The sequence below is a fragment of the Microcaecilia unicolor genome, chromosome 3, assembly GCF_901765095.1.
Source record: "Microcaecilia unicolor chromosome 3, aMicUni1.1, whole genome shotgun sequence".
Classification (NCBI taxonomy): Eukaryota; Metazoa; Chordata; class Amphibia; order Gymnophiona; family Siphonopidae; genus Microcaecilia; species Microcaecilia unicolor.
In genome coordinates this window covers 461143569-461161280 of record NC_044033.1, presented here as the reverse complement: position 1 = coordinate 461161280, position 17712 = coordinate 461143569, and the positions used below count along the sequence as shown (strand labels likewise).

Sequence of the window (17712 nt, the reverse complement as noted above, 5' to 3'; positions counted from 1 at the left end):
CATAGAAAATAGCTCATAAACTCTAGTTGATTGATATATAAGGTTCTTTCTCATTGCGTGATCTGTGTCTGGATGTTGATGAATCCAGGTGAAAATGAGATGGTATTGAAAATGCCGATTCGCCGGTCCATCAAGCCCCGCATCCTGTTTCCAACAGTGGCCAATCCAGGTCACAAATACCTGGCAAGATCCCAAAAAAGTACAAAACATTCTATACTGCTTATCGCAGAAATAGTGGATTTTCCCCAAGTCCATTTAATAATGGTCTATGGACTTTTCCTTTAGGAAGCCGTCCAAACCTTTTTTAAACTCCGCTAAGCTAACCGCCTTTACCACATTCCAATTACAAGTCCCAGGATCCTAGGGGCTGGGAAGCCACACCCCCACAGAGGCATAAGTTTCCCAAGAGCCTCCCTTTTCAGATCCGCATCTTAGAATGTTTGTGTATTACTTTATGGAATACGCTTAGATGTTTGTGCATGTAAAAATTCCAATTAATGCCAATTAGTATCAATAATTGCTTCTTAAGTTCAATTATTGGCACAGTTTGGCTTGTTAAGATAATTAAGTTGCATGTGCAAATCCCGAATTCGACCAGATTTGAGTATGCAACTCAAGTCGCAGTATATAGAATCCGAGGGATGCAATCTAAAATTAAGCAGGCATCACAATGTTCAGAAGTACTGATCACAGTGTTTAAATAAATTATTTAGCTATTCCACTGTAAATTACTTTTTTTGTTATGGGTCTTCTTGCTTTTACTCCTTATAGGCAGAGAGGCTTCAAAATGTGAGGAACCCCTGAGGGTCAGGGAAAAAGGGATCCGGGAGAGGAACAACATGGGTAGGTTTCATACCCGGGATTCCAATTACAAGTCCCAGGATCCTACGGGCTGGGAAGCCATGCCCCCACGGAGGCATAAGTTTCTCAAGAGCCGGAGAAGGGAGGAGGACTACTACAGTTCCCAAGAACCCCTGCAAAGCCCTGGGGGCAAGCAAAGGGAGCAGCAAGGGGACTACAAGTCCCAGGATCCCGAGGGAGAGGAGGGGGATTGGCTGAGGAGGAATAACCAGGAGGGAGAGGACCAGCTGGGGACCATAAAGGGAGAGGAGCCCATAGAATGGGAGGTAGAGAAAGAGGTCGGAAAGGAGATCCAAGCCTAAGATGACTGGGGAAGTGAGCCCATGGAGATTGCTGCTCTAGCTCAGGTACAAGGGAAGAAGTTGAAAGGCTTCATAACAAACCTTCTTCAAGGCTGGGGAAAGCTTGGAGGAAAAGTTAAGCAGCTGTTCCACTCAAGGGGGAGAGAGGTGCCATGCTGTAAAGCAGTCAGAACCGGCTGGAGAAACAGGTAGTGACTTGAACTGTGTCCAGGAACCTGGCCATGCTGGGGAAGCACCTTATATTTGCTCATACCTTCTATTTGTTCATACCGGAACCGGCAAACGCTGTTATGTACTATGTAAGCCACATTGAGCCTGCAAAAAGGTGGGAAAATGTGGGATACACATGTAATAAATAAATAAACTATGTCCAGAAGTCATGCCATGCTGGGGAAGCAGTGAGTGATTTAAACTGTGTCCAGAAGTCATGCATTGGTGGGGAAGCAGTGAGTGATTTAAACTATGTCCAGAAGTCATGCCATGCTAAGAAGCAGTGAGTAATTTAAACTGTGTCCAGAAGTGGTGCCATGCTCGGGAAACAGTGAGTTACTTGAACTGTGTTCAGAACACTGCCATGCTGGTGAAACAGTGAGTGATTTAAAACTGTGTCCAGGAATCAGGCCATGCTGGGGAAGCAGTGAATGATTTAAACTGTATCCAGAAACTGTGGCCAGCGGGGGGGAAGGAACAAGGGGTGATATGTGCTGTAACCAAGCACTGTGTCTGGAAGAGGACATGTCTTCGCCTGGCTGATGGAATAAAGAGGTTTTAAGCATATGTTTGGAGTCTGCTTCTGGGAGTGCTGTGTCCTGGGAAGGGCCCTTCCAGGGTCAGCTGAGTTCATACCTGCAGGAAGGCCTGAAGGTGGTGGCCTGCTGACAAAATGTATAACAATTTATAACTTTAGTTCTGTTTCATTCTATCCAGGGCTTAAAGTACCATATGTACAGTATAAGCTTGCAATCAACTTTGGCTATGAACTTGATAATCTTTTGCAGCATATGACCTACTAGAAAGGTCATTGAATTTAACAAGGAATCACTGATTCCATAAGGAAGAGCTCTTCAGAAATAATCTCAAATACATGTGGTATTCCACTTGACAGGAGCTCTGGAAAATTGGCTGCACCATCTGCTTACTGAAGGAGATGACAAAATATAACCTGCTGTTTTTGAAAGTGGTGTTAACATTTGAAATATATGTCCTTGTGTAATTTTTGTTAGTATTATTCAAACACATGAAAGAGTACATGGAAAAGGGAAAAATGTACATAATTCACTGCCAAATGAAGGGCTAAATGCTATTATTATATATTGGCAGTGTCTTACATTCCAACATAAAGGAGAAAAAAACAAAGATTAGATTTCCAGAAAAAAAATTCCCTTGTCCAAACTGATAGCTTGGAAGTGTATTCTGAGACCAATTCTTGGTTTAAACGATAAGCTTCAACTTCACGAGTTCTCAATCCAGTCCTCGGGACACACCTGGCCAGTCAGGTTTTCAGGATATTCACAATGAATATGCATGAGAAAGATCTGCATGCCCTACCTCCACTGTATGCAAATCTATCTCTTGTATACTTATTGTATCCTGAAAACCTGACTGGATAAGTGTGTCCTGTATGGATGGTTCTGGCTTATATAGGCCTCCGACCAGCAAAGGTGAGACAGCAGGAAAATACCCCTACAGACCTGAGGACTGGGTTGACAACCCCTGTGCTATTTGATCATTCAATTTTAATGTTAATATTGTATATAAAATGGCTAAATAATGTATCCATAAGAAATTGCTGGTCTTTATTTAATGATAAAAGAACATTTTGGTTAATTATGTAAAAAATGATAAGAAGCCCATGGGAACATAATAGGCGTCTTATTATTTAGCACACGCTAAATCCATTAGTGCACCTTAGTAAAAGGACCCCTTGGTTTTCTCTAAGGACAAACAGAACAGAAAGTCCTCACAGCATGGGATCTCAAATTACAGGCTGCCTTCACAGAAATAGGGGAAATGGCCACAATTAAGTTGCTGAAACAGGCAAACACCAACAAATATTTTTGGTGGCAACTACCCATAGGTGCCCGGTATAAGAGGCTTGGGGAGGCTAAGCCTCCCCAGCCAGAAGTGCAGCAAGGGCGGGCCGGGTGCAGCTCGTGAACATGTCCCTCCCGGCTCCCCCCCCCCCGACTGGTGCGCGACGGTCCCGATCTTTACCCCCCGTCCCCCCGACTAGTACGGTGCCGCTCTCCCCCTCTGCTTCTGTCACGTCGTCTTTCAACGATGCTTCCTGTTTCCGTAGCAGCAGCAGCATCAGCGATGATGTAAGCGCCGCTGCTTTCAGCCTGCCCCGGAAGCCTTCTCTGGACAGCGTCCCTCCTACGCGGGAAGCTGTTCAGAGAGTGCTTCCGGGGCAGGCTGAAAGCAACGGCGCTTACATCATTGCTGCTGCTGCTGCTGCTACGGAAACAGGAAGCCTCGTTGAAAGACGACGTGACAGGAGCGGAGGGGGAGAGCAATACGGTACCGCACTAGTCCGGGGGGGGGGGGGGAAGCGATGCCAGACAGACCGACCAAAGGGAAAGGGGGGTGGAGAGAGGAGGATGTGAGATGCCACATCTAAGGAGAAGAGGGAGGAAAGAAAGCAATGTCAGGGCATGGGAATGGGAAAAGGGGGTGGGTGGAGAAAGGAGTAAGAGTGATGGAAGCAAGAAGGGGAGGGAAGAGAAAGGTGGGATGCATGAGGGAAAGATGCATGGGGACGCTGGAGGAGAGAGAGAGAAAGTGGAAAAGTGCAGGGGAGAGCCAGAGAGAGATGGGGAGAGAAAAAGGGGACATGGAAGAGAGCAGGGGAAAGCCAGGGACATGGAAAAGAGCAGAGGAAAGCCAGAGAGAGATGGGGAGAGAAAGAGGGGCCATGGAAAAGAGCAGGGGAGAGCCAGAGAGAAGATGCTGGATGGAAGAGGGGTACAGAGAGAGAGAGAGAGAGATTAGTGGAAAGATGGGGGGAGAAAGAGGGGACATGGGCAGGAGAGAGAAGCTGCTGGGGAGAAACTGGGGGAGACCCTAGCTGTCAGATGGAGAAATGCTGAATGAAAGGAGGGAGAAAGAGGGAAAAGCTGGAAGGAGGGGGCAGAAAGAGGGAAGACAATGGACGTAAGGGTAGGGAGGGAAAGAGGAAAGACACTGGAAGGATGGGGATGGAGAGGACATGCTGAATGGAAAAGGGTCAAGAGAGAGAACTGTTTAGAAGGAAGGAGATATAGAGGGAGACAATGGATGGAAGGAGAGGGAGACAATAGACGGAAGGATTGGGAGAGGGTAATGGGTAGAAGGATGGAGAGAGAAAGAGGGATGACACTGGATCGAAGGGTAGGAGAGAAAGAGGGAAGGTGCTGGACATGGATGGATGGATGGAGGGGAGGGACGAGAGGAGAAATCTGGACAAGGATGGAGTGGAGGGCAGGGAACAGAGGAGAAATGTTGGACAAGGATGGAGGGAAGGAAAGACAAAGGAAGTACATGCACATGGATGGAGGGGATGGGAGAAATGCTGGATATGGATGGGGGGAAATTGCTGAATTTAAGGGCTGGAAGATGTACTGAGCCAAATAAGTTCTTCCTGAAGCAGCGAGCTCCAGCAAAACAAGGCATTCTTATTGAAGATTTAGATGTATTTACAGCTGAATTTCAGCAGTGCACTCTAAAAAGGAATCGGAACGACTGGGTTGCTAGAACCAGAGAGGATCATTGTGAGACAGACCAATTCTACATGATTGAATAAAGTCCGGATTGCTCTCTTGGTTAGACAACTACCAGTGTTCTAACACCATTTCTTGACCTGTTGATATATTTTGGGAGGTTTTTCACGTTAGAATGTTATCGTTTACATCTATCTATCTATCTATCTATCTATCTATCTATCTATCTATCTATCTATCTATCTATATAAAGCAAATTCACTCATAGTTTCTAGCATTTATAAACTTAGGGAGGACTTTTTTGAACCAACTGTTTTTCTCCATCAGGAGTTTTTTTGTATTGGTTCTCCCCCCCCCCCCCCCCTTAATTAAGAAATCGATTATATTATCCAAATTGAGGGTGTAGTAATTGTTGGTACCTATATTGAAGTTGAATTTCTTCACTGGGAGGTTTTGAAGTTTCCTTTGATAATTTTTGGATTGTCTATTTTGAAACTATGAAGGACTTGGTAGCTTAACACAAACTGAGTTTTTTGTAGCATAAATTCATAGACTCCATTTCTTAAATACACATAATAAATTGGTTAGTGCCACCAGCCATTCTAATTTTTACACACGAATTTATGATCTTGAGAACACATAACGGGGGGAAAAAACCCCTTCTCTGTCTCAGGCATGGAAAAGCCAGCACAGCAGTTTATTGTGGGTGAGTCACTGAAATGTGCGCCTTTTCCGCTACCTCGTCCCGAAGAGTGGCGGTTGAGGTCAGAAGAATCACTGTAGCCGACCTGCTGAATCTCGTGCAACCTACCGTACGTCAACCAGAAACCGCATGATCTATTTTTCCCCATTCTTACATTGCGCTTAAAAGCGCATGCGCAACGTGGACGACTGTCCTCAGTGTCTCTAAAAAGTTACCTTGTAGAGAGGGTAAATTACGCTGCGTGCTACCGCACATGGATCTCGGGGTTGGACGGGAATACAGAAAAAATAGGAGCAGATGTGCCAATGAGCCATCAGCCCGGCGCATAAAGTGCCTCTGAAACTGACCCCAGCTCTGGAGGCTGCGGATGCTGTTGCTAAGGTAACAGGGAGGAATCCGTCGGCTGACAGGTGGGTCTGTAGCTGTCTTCCAATCAGATGCTCGTGTGTGTATCTGTTCCTTAAAACGTCATCCAGCGGCAGAGGCAGCCCGGGAATGACATGGGTTCCCGTGCCTGGGTGTAGCCCTGAAGCCGGTTTCATAGTGATTGCTTTGGATCTTCTGAAGTTCTCATTTCAAAAAAGTACAGAGAAGGCGCCAAAGGGCCATTGATTCTGTCCGGCCCTGATGGGCAACGTCCCTACGGCAGTAAAGCACTGCCTCAGCTATCAACATCTCCTCAAGGAACATCTCGGGGTCATAGAAGGTGTACCTCCTGAGCAGGTACTGTTCAGTCGCTGATAATTTATTTTCTGGGGCATCATGCTTTTATTGTGGTTCCATGAAAACTGTATCTGAGAGAGGCAATGATGCACCGACTTAGTGTTGTGGGATTAATTACTATCTGAATCACACTTTTTTTTTTTTTTTTTTTTTTTGTTAAATTAACTTTTGACTAGGAGTCTACTCTAGCACAGCTCTCCCACATAGTAACACAGCAGATGGCAGCAGCAGCAGATAAAGGGCAAAATGGGCCATTTCTCTGTCCTGTAAGATGATTAAGGTTGTAACGCTGTGACACTCAATGCAGGTTACCTCTCCATGCCTTTGCCCCCTACAGCTGTGTGGGAGCTGCAAAGATCATTGATGGTCTGTGTGGCCTTCCATGGGGGAAAGAAGGCAGCACTAGGAGAAGAGGAAAGGGTTACAGCACGGACAGTGAGCACATGCTGTCTTACATTCCTGTACTTTGTCCTGCAAGAACTATGCACAGGGTGGGCAAATGCTATCTATTTATCTTTTATTTAAAGTGCTCTAAATCATCCTTGTCACTACTAATTCAGATATTAAACAGCTTTTTCAATGTAGTTTACCAATAGTGAAACATAATCTTTGGAATATTTCTGCTTATTCCACACCCCCAGGCTTGCTTCCCAAATTAATCATCTGTCTCAACTCTGGCTCAGGCTCATTCTCCACTCTCAACCCCTCTTCTCCCAGATTCATCCACTCCCCACATTTCCAGGATCACCTCCCCTAGACCAAGCCACTCATTTTACTGTCCTCTACTCATGCTCATCCCTTATTTCTCACTTCCCTGGTTCATCATCTCTCTCCACCCATGTTCACTGCCTCTGCTCCTCCCAGATTCACTCATCCACTTTTTCATTTTTCCAGGCTCACATTCCCCATACTCATTCCCTGTATCTATCTACTCTTCTCCCTTCCCCCTCCGAATGACATCCTTCTCTCTCTGCAAGTTCACCACTTTTTTTCTCATGTTCTCTAGGCAAGTCCTCTTTCCAGCTAGTCCAAACCGTGCCAGCAAGAGAAAAAAGTGGTGAACGGGGATGCTTTGGACCATCTCGTCCTCAGTTATAGGGAATGATCAGGGTTGAGGGCCCAGATTGCCTGCAGCAATCAGATGTGAGGGAAGGCTTGTAGGTGGTATGATTTGTGATAAGGGAAAGAGCTAATGAAGGTTGTTAGTGGAGGTGGTGAAAAACACATTGGGACCCAGGAGTTCAAGTGCCTCATCTGGCACAAAAAAGTGTGGGATTTGCTGTTTGCCTCTGCTCAGTCTGCTTACCACATAGTACTGAGTCCGGAAGGTTTCTGCAGATTCTTCTCTCCCATGCCTGTTTCTGCTCGGTAGAGGTCTGGGAGAGAAACATGTGCAAACACGAACCCTGCTAACTGTCTTTAATTTAGGTAGTGGAAGAGTATCCTAATGGGTAGTGCAGTGGGCTGAGAACCTGAGGAACCGGGCTTGAATCTTACTGTAGCTCTCTGTAACCCTGTGCAAATCACTTAGGGGGTCTTTTACTAAACCGTGGTAACATTGTTAGCTCACGGTAGAAATCAGCTGACAGTAAACGCCCAGATGCCCATGGGCGTCTTGATGTTTACCTCCAGTTGATTTCTACTGCGAGCTAAAAATGCTACTGTGGCTTATTTTATTTATTTTTGTTACATTTGTACCCCACACTTTCCCATTCATGGCAGGCTCAATGCGGCAGGCAATGGAGGGTTAAGTGACTTGCCCAGAGTCACAAGGAGCTGCCTGTGCTGGGAATCTAACTCAGTTCCTCAGGACCAAAGTCCACCACCCTAACCACTAGGCCACTCCTTAACTCTTCATTCTCAGAGGATCAGTGACATAGCTACGCAGATGCCATGTAGGCCTGGGTCCCCCAAAATGGATCCAGGGCCCTGGATTGGCTGGCGAGCCAATTTTGCTTTGTAGATAGTCTTTGGTGGTATTTCCATATCTTTCTTTAGAAGATTTTTTGCCAGTAAGTTCAGATGCAATACCAATCAATGGGTAGAGTTTGGTCAAAAGTTCCCTTTCAGATGGAAAATTGCTTGATAGACTTTATAAGAAATACGCTAGATCTTACTGTAGGTTAGACAACTGTCCACCACTTGTACTGTTATCTGCTCCTGTGAAATTTAAACAACTTTTTAGTTGGATAGAAGATAATTTTTCTTTAGGTAGATTTCCATCAGAATTAGGAGATATAATTATTTCACCATTCACAAAACATATTAAGGAACCAGTAGGTCTAGTTACAAACTATAGGCCAATTGCATCGATACTGCTTTTTGTGAAATGAATGGAAGGGGTAGTCGCTGAACAACTGTCAAACTTTTTGGAACAACATAATAACCTTCATTTTTCATAATCAGAGCTTCGATCAAATTTTAGTGCGGAGACTGTAATAGGTGCTTTACTTGATTCAGTTAGATTATGGTTTAGTGAGGGGAAAAAAGTTTTGCTCCTCCAGTTTGACCTATCGAATGCTTTTGACTTGATCAATTTTGATTTTCTTCTACAGATTCTGGTTTATATTGGGATTGCTGGTTCAGTTAGGTCTGGTTTCATGGTTTTTTTATTCTGTAGGAATTACAGAGTCAGAATGTCAGCAGATTCATCAGATTTGTCAGACAGTTGGAGCAATATGTGTGGGGTCTTGTAGGGATCTCCTTTGTCTTCCCTGTTGTTTAATTTATATATTCATTCACTGGGATTTGTTTTGGAGAAATTAGGGTTTGTATCTTTCAGTTATGCTAATGACATAATTATTCTTCCAGTTTAAGGTGATGTCACTACAGAACAGCCTACCTTGTAGTTGTTATTCTGTACTATAGAGAATTGGATGATAGCTCACAGATTAAAATTGAATACTGAAAAAACAAAGTTGTTGCTCATTACTGGTTCTAGGGGACCAATGGAACCTAATATTGTTATCAGTCATCAGGTTTATTCTTTTGCCTCCTCTGTGAGAGTCTTAGGGGTGTTTTGGGATTCTATGGGTTCCATGAAATTACAAGTTAATAAGGTAATTCAGAAAACATTTGTCCTAATTCGCAAATTATGTAGAATTTATAAATATTTTCAGGAATATCAATTTCGGTTATTGTTCCAGTCATTATTGTTGAGCTCTTTAGATTATGGCAATATAATATATTTGGGTTGTTCTCAAGTACTGTTATGAAAGTTACAGACTATTCAGAATACCGCATTAAGATTGTTTTTTTCCTTGAAATGTTCTGATCATTTATCTTATTCTAAAGTTCATTGGTTGTCAGTTACTGCAATGGTTTTATTTTAACTTTCATGTTTAATGTATAAAGTTTGTCAAGGTTTGGCTCTTTTTTATTTGTTAAGAGGTTTTATCTTGTCTAAAACAATTCAGGTTTCTCGAATGTTTAACCTTTTTTCCTTTCCATCTATGAAGGGCAAAATATGAAAAAGGTTTATAGACTCTTTGCTTTCTTAGCAGGTTCTAAAATAGGTAGGGAGGTTTATTCCTTGATAGTTCAGGCATCAAGCTATGTTCCTTTTAGATGCCTGTGTAAAGCATACTTGTTTCAGAATTGTAGAAGGAATTCAACATATTAGTTTTAATTGATGATGGTTATGCTGTGATTCCTTGTTTGTCCAGTCTCGTTGTGTGTAGCCTGCTTAGAACTGCGAGTTATTGCTCCTTATTGGCACCGAGGAGCATCAATGACTGGCATCGGCAAAGGCCAAGAAGCATCGGCATTGATCCCCCTCGACACACAGTGCCTGGAGCACTGGGGCACTGAGGGATTCGGTCCCTGAGAAGCATTGACGTTGGGAGGACTGCTCCTCCTCCATGCAAGAGGTGCCGATTAACAGGTGGCACAGCCTGCAGTGAGGTCTCTGATGGCTGTGTCACGTGCGGCACCGGCATTGACAGCTGCCTGTGTGGGCACCCCCTTGACGTTCGTGGAGGAAGCTTTACCAGAGTCAAGGTTGAAACCCACTCCTTGATGTCCTTCTCAAGGACATGGCTCTTCTGTTGCAAGGAAAGCTTAGTCTTGGCTCTCCCAAGAGGAGTTTTTGCCAACATCAATGAGGAGCACTCATGGGAGTCTGATGAGGATCCACGGTACATAAGTACATAAGTACATAAGTAATGCCATACTGGGAAAAGACCAAGGGTCCATCGAGCCCAGCATCTTGTCCACGACAGCGGCCAATCCAGGCCAAGGGCACCTGGCAAGCTTCCCAAACGTACAAACATTCTATACACTAGTATAAAAGGCCCGTTTCGGTAGGCAATGAAACAGGCGCTAGCAAGGTAATCCCCCCCCCCCCCCCGCAGCGTCCCTCCTGTCTCCCCTGCCCCCCCTGCAGCCACCCATCTGGTCTCAGGACCCCCTCCCCACCAACCCTCCTCTGCTCCTGCAGCCACGCCTGTGCAGTGGCCCTCCTCTCTCCCCTGCCCCTCCCTGCAGCCACCCATGTCCAGCAACTTTCCTCTCCTTTCCCCTTGTCCCCCCTGTAGCCACCCATGTCCAGCGACCCACCTCTCTCCCCTGCCCACCCTCCAGCCACTCATGTTCAGTGACCCTCCTCTCCCCCTGCCCCCCCTGCAGCGTCGCTTCTGTCTCCCCTGCAGCCACCCATCTGGTCTGAGGAACCCCTCCCCACCTCCCTCTTCCCTGCCCCCCCTGCAGCCATCCATGTCCAGCGACCCTCCTCTCCCCCTGCAGCCACCCATGTCCAGCGACCCATCTCCCGTATTCTGTCTTACCAGCTCTATACGAGCTTGTGCTTGTGGATCTTGGTGCGCAGTATGTCTGATTTGGTGGATTCTCTCCCACAGCAACAGTCTGAATCATTTCTTCAGTTGGTCAAGCAGCAGAAGGCGTGTAGAAAGTTCTTGGCCAGGGGTGCCTATGAAACCTTTGATGTGGCATCAAGGATCTCTGCCCAGATTATAGTGATGCGTAGACTCTCATGGCTATATGTCTCTGACTTGGACCCTGCTGTCTAGCAGAGATTGGTGGATGTCACGTGCTGAGGAGATGATGTTTTTTGGAGACAAGGTGGAAGAGGTCACTGACCTCATCAAGAAACGTAAGAACATAAGAGTAGCCATACTGGGTCAGACCTATGGTCCATCTAGCCCAGTATCCTGTTTTCCAAACAGTGGCCAAGCCAGGTCACAAGTACCTGGCAGAAACCTAAATTGTGGCAATACTCTATACTACAAATCCCAGGGCAAGCAGTTGCTTCCCATGTCTGTCTCAATAGCAGACTATGGACTGACTTTTCCTCCAGGAATTTGTCCAAACCTTTTTTAAACCCAGATCCGCCAACTGCTGTTACCACCTCCTCCGGCAAAGAGTTCCAAAGCTTAAATATTTGTTGAGAGAAAAAATATTTCCTCCTATATTTTTGAACAGTATTTCCATGTAACTTCCTTGAGTGTCCCCTAGTCTTTGTACTTTTGGAACAGATAAAAAATCAATTTACATCTACTCGTTCTACACCACTCAGGATTTGTAGACCTCAGTCATATCTCCCCTCATCCATCTCTTTTCCAAGTGCAAAAGTCCTAACCTCTTTAGCCTTTCCTCATACGAGAGGAGTTCCATCCCCTTGATCATTTTAGTCACTCTTCTTTGAACCTTTTCTAATTTCGCTATATCTTTTTTGAAATACAATGACCAGAACTGAACTTAGTACTCAAGGTGTGGATGCACCATGGAGCGAGTCAAAGGCATTATAGTGTGTTCGGTCTTATTCGCCATCCCTTTCCAAATAAGTCCTAGCATCCTGTTTGCTTTTTTGGTCACCGCCACACACTGAGCAGAAGATTTCAGCAGCCTGGTTCCATCCTAGTTAAGGTGGAGCCCATCCTCTCAGAACAGTCTTTCCCTTTCCCAAAATGTCACCTAGTTCCTAACAAATCTAAATCCCTCATCCTTCACCATCATCTCAACCACGCATTGAGACTTCGGAGCTCTGCCTGCTTTTTGAGTCCTGTGTGTAGAACAGGGAGCATCTCTGAAAATGCAACCCTGGAGGATCTGGACTTCAGCTTTCTACCTAACAGCCTAAGTTTGGCTTCTAGAAACTCTCTCCCACATTTTCCTATGTCATTGGTACCCACATGTACCAAGACAGCCGGCTTCTCCCCAGCACTAGCTAAGATCCTGTGTAGGTGAAACGTGAGGTCCACCAACTTTGTACCAGGCAGGCAAGTGACCAGGCGATCCTCATGTCCATCAGCCACCCAGCTATCTGTATGCCTAATGATCTATGCCTAATGATCTAATCACCAACTACAACAGCTGGTTGGCAGGTCCTGGCTACAGGAGTACTTCCTATTTCACCAGGGTTATGCTTTCCTTCTAGGAGACCTCCCTCCTCCAAGGCAGCATAGGTGCTACCAGAGTAGAGGTGGGACTTCTCTACAACATACCTGTAGGTCTCTTCTGTGTACCTCTCTCCCTCAGCTCCACCAAGTCTTTTACTCTAGCCTAAAGAGAATGGACCTGTTCTCTGAGAGCTAGGAGCTCTTTGCATCGGGCACACACATATAACCGTTCACCAACTGGGAGATAATTATACATGTGACAGTCAATGCGAAAGACTAGATAGCACCCATCTAACTGCTGGACTGCTGACTCCATCTTAGTATTTTTGAGTTTTTCAGTAATTTAAAACTTGCTAAGGTATTAAGGATATTAGCCTGATATAAAAATGTCGTTAGCTTATATAGTGCATTGTATGATTTGCGGATGTCACGTGCCAAGGAGATGACCTTTTTTGGAGACAAGGTGGAAGGAGTCTCTGACCGCATCAAGAAATACAATAACACTAATCATACTCTCTACCACTGGTCATCTTCTGCACCTTCCTCCTCATCTAGGAGGTTTTTGGCAAGTCGAAGAGGGTTCCCTACTACTCTCAGAGACATAGGTACACTTCTTCTCACCAGGCTCATCAGGCTCAGTCCCAGCGTGCTTGTTATTGTCAACAGCGTGCATCTAAAGCTCAGTCAGCTCCCCAGTCAAAACTGGGGATAAGCTTTTGACTGGTTCTAGCAGAGCATAGCCACAGTACAGGTAACTGTCCCAGATGACATGCCAGTTGGGGGAGGCTGAATTTTTTCCAAGAAAGGTGGCCCCTTGTAAACTCCAACCAGTGGGTTCTACAAATAATCCATCTCAGTTACGCCAAGAGTGTCTCACTTCAACTCTCAGCACAAGCGGGTACATACAGAGGAACTCTCCGTGAAGGGCAAGGATTCTATTCCAGATACTTCCTTGTGCCCGAGAAAATGGGGGATGCATCCCATCCTGGACTGAAGATTCCTGAACAGATTCCTAGTCAAAGAATAGTTCAGGATGATTTCCCTGGGTACCCTTTCCCCTATGATTCAGGAAAACATTGTCTATGCTCTCTAGACTTGAAGGATGCATTCATTCACATCCTGATTCTTCCAGGTCACAGGAAATATCTTCGATTTCCGCTGGGAACACATCACTTCCAGTATTGCATGTTGCCTTTTGGCCTCTTGTCAATTCCCAGTGTTTTCACCAAGTATTTTGCAGTAGTCGCAGCGTCGCTACACAGACTGGGAGTCCATGTGATTCCCTAACTGGACAATTGGCTGGTGAAAAGCACGTTGAAGGACAGAGCTCAGGAGTCCATGCAGAGAGCTATTCGGGTGTTGGAGCTACTAGGGTTTGTTTTAAACTTTCCCAAGTCCCCTGTCCATCCCATGCAGCAATTGGAGTTCATCGGAGCCCTTCTAGACATGCAGAAGATGCGGGCTTTTTCTCCTGTGCCGAGGGTGGACACTCTTGTTGCTCTTGCCACTCAGGTCTGGGCTAGTCGGCAGGTCACAGCTTGGAAGATGTTGAGGTTGTTATACATGGCCTTCATTGTCCATGTTACGTCCATGGCACATCTTCACATGAGAACTGCTCAGTGGACCCTAGCTTCCCTGTGGTGCCAAGCCTCTGGGAACTTAGCAGATGTCATCTTAGCGCTGCCAGAGTTGGTTCAATCCATTCTTTGGTGGATAATTCATTTCAATTTGACTGTGGAACTTCCATTCCAAATTCTTCAACCCCAGAAGATACTGTGACCTAGGGTGGGGAACTCATGTGGATGGGCTTTCTACCCAGGGTGCATGTTGAGCTCAGGAATCGGATCTTCAGATTAGCCTACTGGAATTATCTGAAATGCTCTAAAGGCTTTCAGAGATCAGTTGACCAACCAAATTGTACTCATTCAAATGGACAATCGGGTTGCAATGTACTGCATCAAGAAACAGAAGGGTACCAGATCACTCCCACTGTGTCAGAAGGCCACCGAGATGTGGCACTGGGCAGTCTAGCATGGGATACTTCTCAAGGCCACTTACTTAGTGGGCAAATCCAACAGCCTGGCTGACAGACTGAGCAGGGTCATGCAACCGCACGAGTGTCACTCAACATGGGTGTTACCCGAGAGATCTCCTGAGTGTGGGGCACCCCCTTGGTGGATCTCTTTGCCACTCAGTTCAGTCTCATAAAGTTCCTCAATTCTGTTCCATGCTTCAGGCCATGACAGACTAGCATTGGATTCCTTCCTCCTTCATTGAGGGACCAGGCTTTTGTATGCGTATCCTCCTATCCCTTTTGTGGGGAACACTTTGCTGAAACTTAAGCAAAACCACGGAACCATGATCCTAATCACTCCATACTGATCCAGACAGATTTGGTTCCCTCTTCTTCTGGGGTTATCCTCCAAAGAACTTTGATCTGTTTTCTGATCCTCATCTTGCAGAACGAGGGGTCTGTTCTACATCCCAGCCTCCAGTCGCTGGCCCTCACAGCCTGGGTATTGAGTGTTTAGAATTTGCTTCCTTGTATCTTCATGAGAGTGTCTTCAAAGTCTTGCTGGCTTCCAGAAAAGTTTCCACTAAGAGATGTTACTCTTTCAAATAGAGGAGGTTTGCCATTTAGTGTGAGGGCAAGGCCCTAGATTCCCTTTCTTACCCTACACAGACCCTGCTTAAATACCTTCTACACCTCTCTGAGTCTGGGTTCATCTTATCGCAATTAGTGCTTTTCATCATCATGTAGAAGGTATGCCCATCTCTGGACAGCCTCTATTGTTGGCTTCATGAGAGGTTTACTTTTGATAAAGTCCCCTGTCAAGCCTCCACCTGTGTCACGGGACTTCAACGTTGTCCTCACCCACTTGATTCCTGTCATCTGAAGTACTTGATCTATAAGGTCTTGTTTTTGGTGGCTGTTACTTAAACTGTCATGGTCAGTGAGCTTCAGGCCCTAGTGACGAATCCACCCTGCACAAAGTTTCATCATAATAGAATAGTTCTCAGCACACACCTTACGTTCCTGCCTAAGGTGGTGTCGGAGTTCCATCTGAACCAGTCAATTGTCCTTCCAACATTTTTTCCCAGACCTCATGTCATCCTGGCGAAAGCGCACTGCACACCTTGGACTGCAAGTGAGCATTGACTTTTTACATGGAGAAGACTAGGCTCTACAGACAATCCACCCAGCTTTTTCTTTCTTTTGATTCCAACAGGATGGGTGTCGCCATTGGGAAACACACCATTTCCAGATGGCCAGCAGATTGCATTTCCTTTGTTTATGCCCTGGTTTGGCTGACACTTTAAGGTCATGTCAAGGCATATAATGTCATGGCCATGGTTGCGTCGGTAGCCCACTTGAGGTCAGCCTGTATTGAAGAAATTTGCAAGGCTACAACGTGATCTTCAGTCCACACATTCACATCGCACTAGTGCGTCAAGCAGAATACCCATTGCGATAGTCAGTTTGGACAGACAGTTCTGCAAAATTTGTTTGGGATCCAAACATCCAACTCCATACCTTAGGCCCATTCTGTTCTGTTCCAGACTGCACTCTCACACAGTTGTAAATAGTTTCAGGTTAATTACTACTTTGCTCTCACTATTAAGAGGTCCAATTGACCAATGGTTGTTGTTTTTGGTTAGCCTGGTAGCTAGGGTTTCCCACATGTGAGAATATGGCCTTCTTGTCCTCAGAGAAAGCGATGATGCTTACCTGTAGCAGGTATTTTCCAAGGACAGCAGGCCATTCATTTTCACATACCTTCCCATCTCCCATTGGAGTTGTCTCCTTTTTTGATATGCTATATATTGTTCTAATGGTCCCACGCTCTAACGGCGGGCAGGAAGACACTCACACATGCACGGTGGGGATGCATCGTGTGCTCAAAAAGCTATTTTTTAGCTGTTTAAGCTCTGCACCGGGTGATTTGTGAGAATGAATGGCCTGCTGGCCTCGGAGAAAGTCTGCTACAGGTAACAATCTTCGCTTTACCCCAGGCACAAGATTGCGAGCCCACTAGGGTCAGAGAAGTTGCTGTGATTGACCAGCTGTTGACTGGAGAGGTTAAAGTATGGCACCTCCTCAACCTCACAGTGGTTGCTGATTCCATCTCTCTCCCCTGAAAGTGAAACTGAAAGGGAATACTGGGCTTCAAGATAGCTTCAAGTATTATGAGCATTCTTAACAAAGCAAATGGCAAGTCTGAGGAGTAGCCCAGTGGTTAGTGTAGTGGACTGTAAACCAAGTGACCCAAGTTCAAATCTTTCTTTCACTATTGTAATGCTTTTTTATTGTGAGCCCTCCAGGAATAGAAAAATACTTGTTTTACCTAAACAAATAAGCCACCTGCCAAGTCTGAAGGCTATTGAAGTGGTGTGCATTCAGGTACAGTAGGTATTTTTCTGTTCATGTGGGGCTCACACTTACAAAATAAAAGAGTTAAATTGAGATTTGAGCTTGGGTCCCATTGTTTTCCATCCACTGCGCTAACCAGTAGGCTGCCCCTCTGATCTGCATGGATGTTTGTGTGTCCATTTTCTATGAATGCTGCCATCCAGATGTCCATGTCCCTTGTTTTCCCCTGTTCATAATTTGGATGTTCCAGTTTGTAAAATGGCTATTCATGCTGGACATTTCAAGCACACGGATGTCCATCTGACGTATTTTCAAACAGGAAATCTCAGTGTATTTCTTGTTCAAAAATACATGTGAGAGGGACATCTGTTTGGACGTTCTGATGTGGATGTCCCTATTCTGACTTTGGACGTCCTTTCAAAAATGCCCCTCTACACGTCCTTCTGTGCCTTTCTCCTGTCCTGATAGGAACTTCATTCATTTGCTTAAGAAACTGGGACTTCCATCTTTTGATCCTCTTTAAGGACCTTCTTGGAAGAATCTCATCCTTTGACCATTCTTCTAAGAGAATTTTGAGTTACAAGTGTTAACATGCATGTGAGGGAGTGTATAGGACAGAGGTGGGCAGCCCTTAGCCATTAAGGGTCACAATCCAGTTGGGTTTTCAAGATTTCTGAAAAGAATGGGCATAAGGTTG

The 17712-nt window shown here is 45.4% G+C and overlaps 1 protein-coding gene across 3 annotated transcripts in view; it reads left to right on the top strand.

Annotated features, from left to right (window-relative positions):
* Nucleotides 1–6191: 6191 nt before the first annotated feature.
* The window catches only part of HMGCLL1 (3-hydroxymethyl-3-methylglutaryl-CoA lyase like 1), a 167201-nt gene continuing 155680 nt past the window's right edge, over nt 6192–17712 (top strand). For all 3 annotated transcript variants that reach the window (XM_030198980.1, XM_030198979.1, XM_030198978.1), the window contains exon 1: nt 6192–6287. In XM_030198980.1, coding sequence (XP_030054840.1) covers nt 6192–6287 — 96 coding nt within the window. The remainder of the gene's footprint in view (nt 6288–17712) is intronic.